At 42.6% G+C, this 14,685-nt stretch overlaps 1 protein-coding gene across 1 annotated transcript in view; it reads right to left on the bottom strand.

The window, feature by feature from the left end:
• The window catches only part of LOC124242239 (zinc finger protein with KRAB and SCAN domains 1), a 42,316-nt gene that overhangs the window by 13,973 nt on the left and 13,658 nt on the right, over positions 1-14,685 (bottom strand). Inside the window, exon 6 of the mRNA XM_046667054.1 lies at positions 12,941-13,759. Coding sequence (XP_046523010.1) covers positions 12,941-13,759 — 819 coding nt within the window. The remainder of the gene's footprint in view (positions 1-12,940; positions 13,760-14,685) is intronic.

The raw sequence follows: 14,685 nt of genomic DNA, 5'->3' as shown, positions 1-14,685 counted from the left end.
TAACTAAAGGTTTTTTTCCTTTTTGCAATTACTGATTATAGCTTTTAGCTGTTTAACCCACCCATTGTTAACTGTGCTCTTTAGGCGATATGCTGTCTGACTTCCACTAGGCTCCTATAGATAACATCTCCCTGGAGCCTGGTCACCACGGTAATGGTTGTGTGAGCTGTTTTTCAGGAGTTAGAACTCCTTGTCCACTTCAGGCCAATCCATCAACCCATCAACTGGGCCTGATCAGATGTCTGACGTCAAGAGACTAAAAACTCCATCCTCAGATCATGCTAACACCACCATTTTGTGAACATGCATCCTGTGAAGAGGTATGGTCTGACTACGCTTGTGCAGATCATCAATTACCTCACCTCTCCTCACCTCCAATCACATACCTCCACATTTCAGACCACTTTGCCCCCTATCCCAGAAATACCCCTGAGCCCCCCATTTCCGGGGAGGTGGATTTGAGACTTGTTCTTCCGTTTCCTCACTCGACTGCCTTGTGGTTAAACTCTCTCTTTGCTGCAATCTCATCATCTTGGTGTTTGGCTTTCCAGGCGACGGGCAAAAACAAACCTGGTTTGGTAACAGAAACACAGGCTCTGTCTCTTGCTCACATTGCAAAAGAGCGCGTGGGATGGGAGATAATGTGGTGACTATCTTTGGAAGCAATTTACTGCACACATTTATCTTCATTATATCAACCCTATGAAATATTATAATCCTGAGAATACTTAGCCCTGTGAAATATTAAAATCTCTATTTTAAACATTAGGATACTTGGGCTCAGAAAAGTAAGTAACCTTTCCAGTGTCATATAAGTGATGTATGAGAAAGTCAAGCTTCAGACTTGGCTCTTTCTCCAAAGCCCATGCTTTTAAGCATCTACTGCCTCTGAGTTAAACTGGAGAAAGGAGGGAAGGTTGAAGGGAACAGCATCACTAGGGCAGAGGGGAGAACCAGGGAACCTGCACAATTCCATGAGCCACACGTGTTGATGCCTTGGTGGCGCTCTATCCAGCCTCTCAGTCAAAAGGATCTTTGGATCTTTGCCTTGTCATGCAACCTGTGAGTGGTGATGTTGGGGCTTGAAAGAAATCCTTCCAATTCTAAGCCCATTGTTCTTTCTAAAGCAAGGGGGCCTAGAGCTGAAAAATATTAATGCCAAAAGAGACCTTGAGGACAATCTGGTAAACTCTCGTTTTCAGGTGAAGAATCAATGTCTGAAGAAGTCAGATCCAAGGCACACTAACGAGCTAGTTAGTAGCAGAGATGAGAGTAGAATGCAGATTCTGTAATTCAATCCTGTGTCCTCACTATATCTCCACAATTTTAAAAATAGCATTAGAAAGATCAATATGCTGTCCATCCAAATCATACAGTATTAAAACAAGTTAATTTAGGATGATCCATTATTATCTTCCATTAATATAACCATGACCATATGACAAAACCATAAGAGAGCAAAGGAAAAGCTAGCCAGTGTGACCTGTGGCTCACTGTAATGTGTCACCTGCATTCCCTCTTCAGAATGGTTTTGATTTTTAAGAACCTCACCATTTTCCAATGAATTCATTCAACAAACACTTACCAAGAATCTACAATGTGTCAGGCATTGTGTTGCGGCACAAGGAAAAAATTAAAAATACACACAGTTCTTGGCAGATCTGTAAACAACTAATTACAGATGTGTTCAGTGATAATAGACCCCAGACCAATAAATGGTGACTGTGTGTGTCATCTTGCTATCCACACTCTAACCTCTCATAAACATCTTTTCTACAACAGTCCTCTGCTTGGAAACTTACTACTCTAGAGTACCGTTCCCTCCTTTTGGAGAGTTCTAATTGCTAAAAGTTCTTTAAATTAAAGCAAAAATCTGCTTTCCTATAATTTCAACTCATTGATCCTAGTCTTGATTGATTCTTTTCTCTCACAAAATGCATGTAGTTATTCTTCTTGTCAGCCCTTCAAAATATTTGAAAACTATCACGTATGATTGTCCCAAAGATCACCTACAACCGTTGCATGATCTTGTCTTAAAGTTACTTCTGAATCTTGGAATGTAAAATGTCCGAACTGACCGCGGGCCCTCTGAAGGTCCCGCGGTTCAAGATTTGGTTTCAAAGAGAAAAAGGATTCCCCTCCCCCTTGTAGCAGAAATCGGGAAGGGGAAAAGCTACAGGGTTACTGTGGGCCCTGGCTCCCTCCCTCTTCTCTCAGCAGGGTGGGGCCGGTTCTCTCTAAAATGGTTGCTCTTTGGATCACCCTCCCTCACTCTCACCATGGCTTATTTTTGCTGCCATCGCTATGCTTGGCCAGTAGAGGGCGATCAAACCTTGATTTCTCTTAGAACAGGGCTAGGAAAGCTGCTCACCCCTTATGGGTCTGAAAACTTCCCTTCTTTCTTTCCAGAAGGAGTCCACTTGCAGCTGCAAAGACATTCATTCAGCTAAAGAAAATGAAAGGAAAGGAGAATAAAAGTGGAGTGATTTAGTTAGCCCCACAGCTTAGAGCTGGAGCTCTGCTGCTAACAAGCCTTGGGAGATTTGGATAGACAACCGGATTCTCTGGAAAATGGGCATAATAATACCTGTTCTGACAACTTGAAAGCATTTGGATCATGTGAGAATGAACTAGCTCTGCAACTACCTATACCAATAGTAAGGGATTTTTAATCTTCAAAACTCTTGGCTACAATATTATTTCTGATCTCTTCTGGGTTTTTTGGTTGGTTTTTTTTTGGTGAGGAAGGTGGGCTCTGAGTTAACATCTGTTGCCAATCTTCCTCTTTTTTTTTTGGCTTGAGGAAGATTGTCACTGAGCTAACATCTGTGCCAATCTTCCTCTCTTTTGTATGTGGGATGCCACCACAGTGTGGCTTGATGAGCTGTGTAGGTCTGCACCCAGGATCTGAACCCATGAACCCTGGTCTGCCAAAGTAGACCACACAAACTTAACAACTACACTGTTGGGCCACCCCTCTTCTGTTTTAATGTCAACCCTCTCTGCCCCCTGCCCCACAGGAATATATGTGGCTCCACCTATCACAGATCCTTTTTTCCAGTCTGCCTTCCCTGGAGAGGGCCACCTGCCTTCTCCTTAATTAGAGAGGATACAGTTTCCTGCCAAGACTTTTACGAGAGCAGATTGCTGGCTTGTTCCCCCTTGTTTGTGGAAGAACCCAGAAAAAATTGGCGTAATCTCAGAGGAGAAGGAGATCACAACGGGCATCTGGCCCAGCCTTCCCCCATGCAACATCCCTTCCTGCCCAGGACCCAAGTGTCCCCCAGCCATCCCTGAACACCTGAACTGATGCATCACAGCCACCTGCTCTGGCTGGCTCTGCGACAAGGTTCTTTCTTCTTCCAGTGGCCTTCACTAGGACCACTCCTTCCGGTTGTGCAACTTGTGCCCTGCACAACGCCAGGGGTCACCACTCATCTTGTTATCAGGGAGCTGTACTATATAGTTATGCTTGCCAGCAGGAGGCAGTCAAGTGTCTTGAGGAAGGGGTGCCTTTTTCTAACTTGCCCTAAGGCCTGGTGGGGCTGGGCAGAGCTGCCTTTACTTGTCTGCCTTACTCATTGCTGTTACCTTTTGTTTTATTATTCCTCACACTCAGCACATGGCCTGACAACAATGTTTGTTGGAAAGGATTTAGTTCTAGTTCTTGGAGTCATGCAGAACAATTGAATCCCTCTTCTAACACGACAGGCCTTTAGATATTTGAGGGCAGAGACAAGTTCCCAGTGAGTTTTCTCCTCACCAAGCAAAACCCTATTGCGCAGGAGGTGGTTTTGCCCTTACCATCCTGCAGTTGGTCTGTCTTTTAAAATGTGGAATCCAGGACAAAATGCACGGCACATGATGACATAACCCAGGCAGAGTCGAGTCAGCCTAGTACCTGCTGTGTTAAAGAATCTGGAGCGGAGGCCGTGCTGAAGACCTCTGAGACTTGGAGGCACTGATGGGATCTACTGGCAAAGGGACACGGCTGGTTTGGGACAAGAAAGGCCTCCTGAAGCTGTGCAGCAATTTCCATCGTTCCAGGGGAAATTTGATTCCTCAGAGGATTTGGGATTTAAAAGGAATTTTGTCAGCTGAGGATTGGGGCAGGGGAAGGAATTGAGCAAGGATTGGGACAATTTGGGAGAATCACAGAAACCGTGTGGAATTCTGTCCATAACATCTGGGACTGAAATGGTCTCTGAACAGTCTTTTCATAAAGACCTGATTTCAAGGTGATGTGTTTTAGGAACTCATGGGATGGAGGACACTGCCAGCACGTTTCACTTACAAAAGGGAGACTTTTGTGAGGGGTAAATGAGAATTCAGGAGAGAAGAGCAAGAGGGACATGAGGAAATAATCATAGCTAATATTTTTGGAACACTTATGTAAGGCAATGTTGTAGGCGCTCCACGTGTAATGGCTCATTTAATGCTTAGGATAACTCTATGTCCATTTTACAGATGAGGACACTAAGACACAGCAAGTCAGTGGTGGATGAAGGACTTGATCTTAGGCAAACTGGCTCCAGTGCCTGTGTGCCTAACCACTATGCTAGGCTGCTCCATAAACATAGCTGTGGGACCACAGCTGTGATGTATGAAGATGGGAGAATAATTGAGCTCATAAAGGAGGACAGGGGACAGTTAAGTAGTGGAAAGAATCTGGTTGCTGGAGTCACACACCTGCTTTTAAAATCCAGCTCTGCCACTTGCTGGGTCAGCCACTTCACTTTCTGCATCTGTAAAATGGGGCAACTGTCTTTGAGAAGTTGACATGTGGATTAGAGAAAATTCATGGTTATTATAACTCATAAGTGAAGGAAGAGGAGTTGAAGGACAGCATAACGTGAACTGACAATGTTTCAAGGAAATGGTCAAATGTTATAGAAAAATGAGAAAATGCTCTGTCAAGAACACCGGCGACCTTAAACAGTGCCACTGAAGTAGGTGGGATAAGGGCTGAGTCACAGGGGCTTTAAGAGGGAGGACACTGGCAGTGAAGAGATGAAAACAGCAGTGATGGTCCACTTGGTAGAGGATTGGTAGCTAAAAGGAAGGGACAAGGTCAAACAAAAGATTTTTACACATTTGCTTTTGCCCCTTAAATCTACAAGTTTGTGCTTATTTAAATGTAGAACTGATGCTGAAGGGTCAGGAGGAGCTTAGAGGCACCCGATCGAGGCCATACCCCTTGCAGGCAGCATGCAAGGGGCTCCAGGGAGCAGGAAGGACCAGAGTGAAGCACATCCGGATGGCCTGGGGCCCTCGGGAAAGAATGCTGAGGGGGTCTCTGCTGGGAAGGGGTGAGGTGAGGCTGTGGTAGGCACGGAAGTTTGCGGGGGCAGGAGACACCCAGACTGTGAAATCGAGACTAGGGGATTGTCTAGTAGGGGCCAGACACCAAGGCAGCCACGTGGGCCTGTCTGCCTCTGGCAGCTCTCCGCAACGAAGGCGCAGGAATGGAGGAAGTGGAGGAAGCCACCAGGCTTTGAACTGGACTGGACAGAGTGAAATGTTGAGAGCAGCTCAGATGGTGAACCCTGACCCTTGTGACTCCTAGGGCTCTTGTCTATACATTGGCGCTGGAAGGCTCGTCGTCTCCGTGTCCAAGCCTTTATTAACTTGGGACAAGAATCTCTCACAAGACCCACTGTCCATAGCAGTGACCAAGTCCAATAAACTACTGGATTTCTTCCTGTTCTTGACTACCCTGTCCCTCACTTCTGTTCTCTGGAATCATTTCCTTAAGTAAATCATCTGCACACAAGCCCTCACCTGTTTCTGCTCTGTCTGTGGGGAACGCAGGCTGAGACAGGTGGACAGGATAGGGTGAAGATCCCCTGAACAGGGATTTGGATGTGAAGATACCCAAGTAAAAATACATGTTTTTTTCACATGTGCCACCTTTTATTTACTTTAGAAAAAATTTGTTTATTCTGCCATAACCTTGGAAAGCAAGCAGGGCAGGGGGTAGTATTAAATACCTTAAGGATTCTGAAACTGAAGCATGCAGGAAAACAAAACACTTTGCACCTCTATTCTGGTTTTTGAAAAGGATGAATGTCAATTATTTAAATGAGACAAAGTAAAAAAAAATCAAATAGAATTTGTCTCAATATATCATGCAGTGACAAAACAAGGTTATCAGGTTAGAGGTCATAGTTTGAAGGTCTCAACTATTGATTGCATGCTGCACCTACCCTTAGGATGTTCAGTTTTCTAAGTTTCATAAATTGGTCAAAGGTTATTTTAATGGTTCCATCTTATAAGAAAATTGTTTGGGGGGGATCATTAAAAAGCTACTTTGTTTCATGGTTTTTCACCCTCTTGCCTTCTTTCCAAGAAGCTACCTGGAGCTCTAAGGTGGTGTTTCATACAGAGCTCTGTGAAATTACTCAGAACATGTTCATGTGTGTGAGGATTGTTTGTGGGTCACAGTTCCAGTTTTTAACTTCGAAATTACACTTTTTTCTTTACCCAAAACATGTGTATTTACACAACCAAGGATGACAAAAAAAACCAAGCGCCACAAATACTGCCACCTAGAGATGATAATTTATTGTTTTACCATGACCCAGAAGAGAAACAACATAAAGAGAATATTTATTACAAATCCCCACAATTTCCTTCCCCAACCTCACTACTCTAGCATTTGTCAGACACCACCGGCCTCCTAAAATGGACCATTGACTATAAATGCATATAAATTTCCTTTTGCTGCCATGTCTCATGATTGAAACTTTAATCCTCAATCAAGGTTTCAAATGATTATTTTCGGTGGAGGAGTTCCTTAGTTTCTAAAAAAACAAACCACTTTTCCTCTAAGATTCCATTATTTATTGAAAGAAGCCTTTCTAGAAAAGTTAATGAGGATTTTAAATGAACAAATTTAATTTAAAATCACTTACTGAACATCTACCAAGCATCTGGACTCTTCAAAGACTAGCGAAATGAAAAGGCCAGGTTTTAACAGCAATAACTTAATTCTGCAGGTATTTAAAGACAAGTAAGTTTCTTCTTTTGGTCTAATTTATTCTAAACTAAGAAACTAGGAACTGACACAACAGGAAAGGGTTGTTTTATCCAGTCTACAGATAAACAAGACAATGCCTGAGTTAGCTCTCTATATAGATTTAGGCTTATCATGTCGAGTTGGTTGTAATAATCTATATTTAACTAAAAGTTAATAAAAATACATACGTTCATTTTAAAATAATTACTGATTTTGCTTGCATATCACCCTTTACCCCTAAACTCATAGATTTTTAGAACAAGATTTTCCTGCATAATCACAATCGGCTTCCTCCCACCCCACCCCCCTCACGTATTTGCTTTCACGTAAGAACCCCGCCTACCAGCAGAAGCATCTCAGTCTAACACGCTCCGCCGGACTGAAACCTTCCTTCAGCTGCTAAGTGGTTGAGCTGAGGAGGAAGGCGAGCGAGCACTGACGCAACACATCCCCAAGTTTCTCTCCTCTCCCTTCGCCAGGCGTCGTCGGCACTATTCCTCCTCAGCTGGGAGCAGGCGCTGTTAAAAACCTCCTCCCCTCGCTCCTTCCTAAAACACCTGACCTCGTCGGGAGACAAAATGACAGAGATTTGGGGCGACTGGGGTTGCCTAGTCCCTTCCCTGGACCAAAGGAACTTAAAACCTAAATCTGAAACTGGAATGAAATCCGAGTTTCAATCCCACCTTTCAATCACTCACAGATTTCATTCTTTATATCTTAAAACACTCAGCCTCACTGCTTAATGAGTGCTTGCTGAAGGGATAAAATTTAATTTCAAGACCAATTAACTTTGCTGATTACTGTGTAAATACTTCATGATTCTTTAGTAAATGGAGGTGAGAATCTCAAAGATTAAAAAAAAAAAAGCTGTTAAAATCACAGCAGACCATTGTTTAGAAGTCAACCTAATGCCCAATCTTTACCTTCCGCTGTTTTAGGATGAGAAAAACTTGGTTTGTGGTATCCACTACTAAACAGAACCAGACAACATGAAACTAAGTTCTCATGTTAAGACATTCTGTATTATGAGATGTCCGAAGTATTTCCCAAACTTCTGTTTGACCTGCAGAATTGGAGATGGCTTACCTCCATATAACTTCAAGTTTGTTTCACAATGCTTTGAAAAGTAAAACAGATAATTTCATTTTCAGATAGAATAAAAAATTAATTTGAATAGCAAAATAAGTAACTGCTTTTAAATGTGCAAGTGTGTTCATTCTAAAAATGAAACATAAATCTGTTACGAAAATTTTTCAAATAATGCTTTTTAGTAAATTCTCCAGTAGCAGTTGAAATAAAAATCTACTCTAACTTCTATGAAAAGACCTATTTATACCACTTAATTTCCTTTTTTCTGATTCTGTATTTCACTGGGCAATCTGTAGACCCTCATTTGGTTTCCCAGATGGAGAACCCCAGCCCCCTCATAAACATTTCTGAGAAGTTGCTCAGAGTGGGACACACAAAAATACAGCTCCCCTGGCAAGTACTGTGGTCACTGTCTGATTACATTTTAACACTGTTACTCCAATTCACACAACGAACCTTCCAGGAGGTGGCAGGATGAACCTGGTTAGCTAGCTTTAGATGCGTACATCAGGATGACCAGACCCTGCAATAAAAGGTGATCGATTCTAGGATAAAAACTAGAAAAGAATTCTTTCACAGCTATGAATCTTCACAAGTCCTCTCTCCTAATCATCATAAACCGGGGAAGAAATGGGAGCAGGGACGGCACGCAGGAGCACAGACAAGAATATTGCAAAATGCTTCTCAAGCCTTATCAGGAAAACTTTCTGTAATGCCAGGAACTGGAGGCATCTGTGCCTATTTTCCAGGAAAGAGTCCACCTTGGTGTTTCCCTATCCCAAATTTTCTAAGCACAAGGATTTAAGAGTTAGTGGGGGAAGCAGGACTATGGTTTACAGAATCCGGTCAAGTTAAGTGGTCCCACTGGCCTTTCCAGTATACTCCCTCCTCTAGATTCATGGAGAAGACCCTCTTTCTCCCCAGACAAGCTCTGAGAACCTGTTCTCTTTGTTTGAAATGGTGATCTGGCAGCTAAGAGGTTAACTTCCTGGCTTTGAAGAGAAAATTCTCAGGAAGCTACAGATGTTTACAGGAATTGTTCCATTTGAGTGCCCTATGAACTTGTCTCTCCTAACAATCGACTACCCTCCTCTCCAGATCTGATAAGCACCAAACTATGGAAATTTTTTCTCATTTTCCTCCTCCTCAGTTCTGTGAACTGATTTTTTGTCTATAACCACATCGACTTTTTCACTACTCACTCCAAAACTTTGCTCTCTTGGAGTGATGTGTTCTGTCAAATAGATTAAAATAAAATACACTATCTGTTTACAGAGAATATACAGAATAACAACAGGGGCTGGAGGTACAAAACACAAGACACTGACATCATGGTCATACAAAATATATAGAAGTACCCAACATTAACAATTTTTGTAAGAAGCACATTTTGCTATTTCTTTAGCATTTCCCCACATTGTTTTCTTCTGCGGATCCTCTGGAGTTAAGATTGAGTTTCCTCTGCAGTGTTTCTGAAATTCGTTATATGACTGGAACGTACTGACGGAATTCATTTTCTGTCCAAAGCAACGAGTGCTATACGTGAAAGTTTTCCTCACATATAATGTTAGTAAAGTTTATTTACAGTGTAAGCTTTCTGACGCTAAGGGCTGAGATGTGATTAAAGGCTTTGCCATATTTATCACATTCAAGAGGTTCCTTTCTGGAATGAATTCTCTGATATATGTTAAGATGTGAACTGTCTCACATATCAAACACGTCCTCTCTGTACATATTTAGCACAGTTTCACCTTTATGCCTTTAATAAAAAACTAAGTGCCTTACATATCAAGATGCCTCACGCATCTGTATTCAGGCTTTAGCCTTGACTGCCAGGCTGGAGTAGAAACAAATACCCCACAACCTGAAGAATTTTACCTCTCTTCCTGGCAAGGTTAAGGTATATTTTTAAAAACCCTTCAAAAACTTCCATTAGGTCAACTAGCATGCTAATGGTTAACTGTAGAGTACTTAAACTGTTGACAGACTTCAGCCAGTCAAGAACTTTCGAGTGACTATCCTGAGCACTAATTAGATGTTGTAAGCCTGTTTGACCATGACCCAATTACACTCTGCACTGAGCAGCAGGTAAAGGAATGCAATGCAAATAAGCTTTAATAAACAGCTGTAACCCGTTTTCTTCAGAAAACATATCTTCAAACAGCTGCTTCAAGGCTGAAGATCTGAAGCAACCCCAGGGGCAACCACACATAGTCAGCACACTGTCCCAGTAAAACGGGAATTAAATGTGGGGGCTCAGGTTATATTTAACTTCCACTTAAAAAAAAAACAAAAATGATGGCTGACTTACGCCAGCATGTAGTTGCGGTTGAAAAAGGCCCACCTGGAACCGAGCAAAGTTCTTTCCCTCTTAAGAACAGTCAGTGCTTTGATCAGTGCCTGGGGGTAAGTACCTCACTGCCTTCAGTCGCTTCCCAGCAGCCAAAGTTGTAGCTCAAAAGCACCAGCGGTTGTTCTATGCAATCATCGCTGCGGCTCGCTCTTTGAAGAAAATCCTGAAAGCATTTTTTTCTACCTTCACTTTACTGTAAAGAGTTACTTACATAAACTCTTTGGGAGTATCTCATCTGTTTTTCTTAAACTGGATGGATAGGAACATTCTGGTCAGCAGCTGACTTCCTTGAAGTTTCCCCACGCAACATGATGAAACTGCTTCGAAGCTACAGGGAAGTTGTGGTTGGTCCAAGTAGTAAAGCCAAGCCAAAAAAAAAAAAAAAGAATTACTGCTGTGCAGAACTGTAGTTTAGTCTAGAGCTGAGGCCACAGCTGCTCCGATCCCGCTGGCTCCCCATAAAGCCATGCTGTCTCCCATGAGGAGCTGGTTCCTGTTTAGTGAACAACTGCTGAATTCTAGTTTCAGTTCTGTTTCTCGATGGGAGACCGCAAACTCTATGTGGGGTTCTCCCATTATGGGGAGTCTTCAGGTTTGGTCTTAGCCTATGTTTCTAAGTTCCTGCAGGGCTGTCCACAATCATTTGCGTGCTCTCATGAGCAGTCATCTCTACCCAAGTCCCTAATGAGTACCCGTGGAGCGCATGATACTTGGGTCTCCTGTATGTGTATCCCAAACCGCATGATACTTGGGTCTCCTGTATGTGTATCCCAAACCAGTCTCTGTCACTAGTTTTGAGGCAGCCAATTGCATCCTCCTGCGCAGATGATGGAAAAGCTCAAAGTTTCATAACCTCACCTCAGTCTTTAGTGATGAGAAGCAGAAAAGACCCTTGCAGTATGACTACGATACAGTTAACCACATCCTAGCGTGTTGGTGAACTTCACAGAGCAACAACGTGTTTAGTAACTGCCAGCTAACGATGTCAAATGCTTTTGCAAAGTTTCTGGAAAGTGTGGGGAAAAAATGCTCCCTGCAACTTTCCTTTTTCTGAAAAAGCAACAAAAATCACATCTTCTGAACTATATTATGTAAAGTTACAAATGATTCAGAAAGTGCCCAAATCATCAGGTTGTTCAGCTGCTGACTGAAGAGAACTCTGGCTAAGATCTTTACCGTAGAAAGATGTCAAGAAATGGCCTTAGTAAGTGTTCATAGTTTTCTTCTTTAAGATGACGACAACAGAGTCATTTCTGACATTCCATGGTACTCACTCACCGATCCATGTTTAGAAAGAGTCTATGCAGGCAGCCAACCAGCACCTTTCTTTTATATTTAGGACAAAAATAGCATCAGACCCTTGAGGGTTAGCATGCCTCAGGCTCTGAAGGTCCTCTTCAAAAGCTGGGTCAGGCTACTACACTTCAGGTACTCATGACTCACAGGGCTTTATCATAAATGCAAAAGTCCTGTTGGAAGTCAGGCAGAATGAGTGCCTCTTCTGCGTTCAGCACTGTGTCCAGTGCTGTGGGGGATATAAACACATCCCTTGACAACGGAAGCATCTCTTTTGGGGGGTGATGAAAACTTTCAGACACAAAACCATGAAGGATTAGAAGAGAGTGTACAATCAAGTGCTAACTTGTGGAGAAATGCATTTAGGAGTGCGATAGTGCTTTAGGGATTTCTAGAAGGGAGAGAAGTGTTTTGAATCATTGTTGCCATTTCAGTAGAATTTCTCTCAGTGATGAGGATAGAACCATCTACATGTGTTGCAGTCCTTTGGAACTGTAGACTGGTGCACGTACTCTCTCTTTCAGGAAGAGACAGAAATCTTTGGTTTAATACTCATCAGCACAGTCCTCGATTTCCATAGCTTTGGTAGGCTACCAGTGATCATATATATAACTTACTGTATATATAACTAGTTTGAGCAGCATGTCCCAATGGAGTTTTTGTTTTTTAACTGTTCCTCTTTTTTGAGAAATAAGGTACAGCCAGATGGCGGCCAGGCAGGGCTTGTTTGCAGCAAGCAGCTTTTTAACCTTGGTATCATTTTCAGAGCCAATCTTAATCTTTCAATCATATATTATGGTTGCTGAGAGTCCAATAGCGCCTTAGAGGTATCCTCATTACTGAAAAGCTTGACATTTTAGTGTGTGTGCTTTCATCTCGTGTGGAAAGAGCATGTCGATTATCCAGGACTAGCTTTCCCCTGCAGGGGCTGTGTGGAAGAACTAGATGCCCACAGACTGCGAAGGCAAAACACTGCTGATGTAACTACAAGGATCCTTAGTGTGATTTTTTAAAATCTGTTGAAGCTGTTTCTTTCCCCTCCACGGGCACACATCTCTGAGATAATTTTAGAAACGAAAGGGGGAAATGGCTTGTTGACAAACTCTTGCTTTACACACAGCTTTTCAGGAACGCTCCAAACGCATCGAGGGAGGCCGGGCTGTACTCGGAGGCGCGCTCTCTGGTGTGGATTCTGTGGTGCAGAGTGAGCGTTGAGCTCCGGGTGAAGGCCTTGCCACACTTAGTGCACTTATAGGGCTTTTCTCGGGTGTGAATCCTCCGGTGCAGAATAAGGTATGAGTTTCGGTTGAAAGCTTTTCCACACTCGCTACATTCATAGGGCTTTTCTCCTGTGTGGATCCTCTGATGTTTAGTGAGGTCTGAGCTCTGGCTGAAGGCCTTCCCACACTCATTACATTCGTAAGGTTTCTCTCCGGAGTGGATTCGCTGATGTAGAATGAGATTTGAACTATGACTGAAGGCTTTGCCACACTCGTTACATTCATGAGGTTTCTCTCCTGTGTGGATTCTCTGATGGAGGACAAGGTTTGAGTTAAGACTGAAGGCTTTCCCACACTCACTACATTCATAGGGCTTTTCTCCAGTGTGGATTATTTTATGGCGAATAAGGCTTGAACTCCTTGTGAAGCATTTACCACATTCATCACACCTATGAGACTTGGCTCCTGTCGGAACCTCCTCAGGGGTGTTAAAGTTTGAGCTCAAACTGAAGCTTCTTCCCAATCCTTTACCCTTCTCCCTTGGACCTCTCTCTCCCGTGGTGGGTTTTTTTTCCTTGACTGTAGCTGGCCCTGAATCTTTCTTTTCTTTTCCAGTTTTCTCCTCAGGGTTTCTTAGCTGCCTTTCTACTATTCTGCCCTGCTGTTCACGTTTTTCTCCAAAATCTTTCTGGAATCTTCCTGTTGTCTCCCCACGTGATGCTGAGTCTTCTGCAATTTCAGCCTTTGAGGTTGACTCCTCATTCTCATTCCTGTTTTCACAACCTGACACAATAAATACAAAATACAAATAGCATCTTTTTCTTTTCAATATAATCAGCTGACAGTGTTTTTCAGAAAGCTTCTACATGCCTGCAAAATGACCTCATAATATTAATCAGAGATAAAGTAGGAGAAAAATAAGGAAAAAAAATAGGGACAGCAGGGAGTAGAGCTGGGAAGTGAGAGGGCACGCAAAGAGTGGAGAAGACAACAAACGGAGTGTGCAGAGGGGACGGGAATGAACAGCCATGCTGGGGAATGAGCAGAGGGGACAGAACCAGTAAAGGAAGGAAGGGAGGCAGAATTAACACGAGAGGTCACAATTCACAGTTCTACTGTTGGGCACCTGATAACTAATTTGAAGGAATATACATTTAAAAAATCATATTTCATTTCTAATGCAAGCATTTATGAGTTAAAAACAAAAAGAATGGATAGATCTTTCCCAGAAAATATTAAGTGGTATTAGCAGAAAGAAAGGAACACAGTTAACAAAGGAAAAGTGAATACTCCTCCAATTATGTGAAACTTTTATCAATAAGGTCATGGTTAATGGGAAAAACAAGGAGCTCCGAACTTAGCAGTTATAAGGACCTTCAGACAAAGGAAATCATTTCTCTTCACCATGGGGGACAGCAGAGAGCTGCCAGTGCTCAACCAGGAGAGATGAGGGCGAAGAAGCTGGGTGGGGCATTAGTAAACATAATTAAATCCTTCACTGACAGACAACTGAGAATAATTGCGAACAGAAGAGAAACCGAAAACAATGCTGGAGACAGGCATGGAGATAACAGAAGAAAACAAAATTTTACAAATGCAGAGCTGATCCTCTCATTTCAGCAATCACATATTAAATGCTGGAATATATTTTTGCTGTAGCCTGCTACATTCTGTGTGTCACTTTGTTTTCTAAGTAGAGAGTGAAAATT

The sequence above is a fragment of the Equus quagga genome, chromosome 7 (genome assembly GCF_021613505.1).
Source record: "Equus quagga isolate Etosha38 chromosome 7, UCLA_HA_Equagga_1.0, whole genome shotgun sequence".
In the NCBI taxonomy this organism is placed as follows: domain Eukaryota; kingdom Metazoa; phylum Chordata; class Mammalia; order Perissodactyla; family Equidae; genus Equus; species Equus quagga.
Note: the sequence above shows the minus strand (reverse complement) of the source record. Positions and strands in the feature narration are given on the sequence as shown.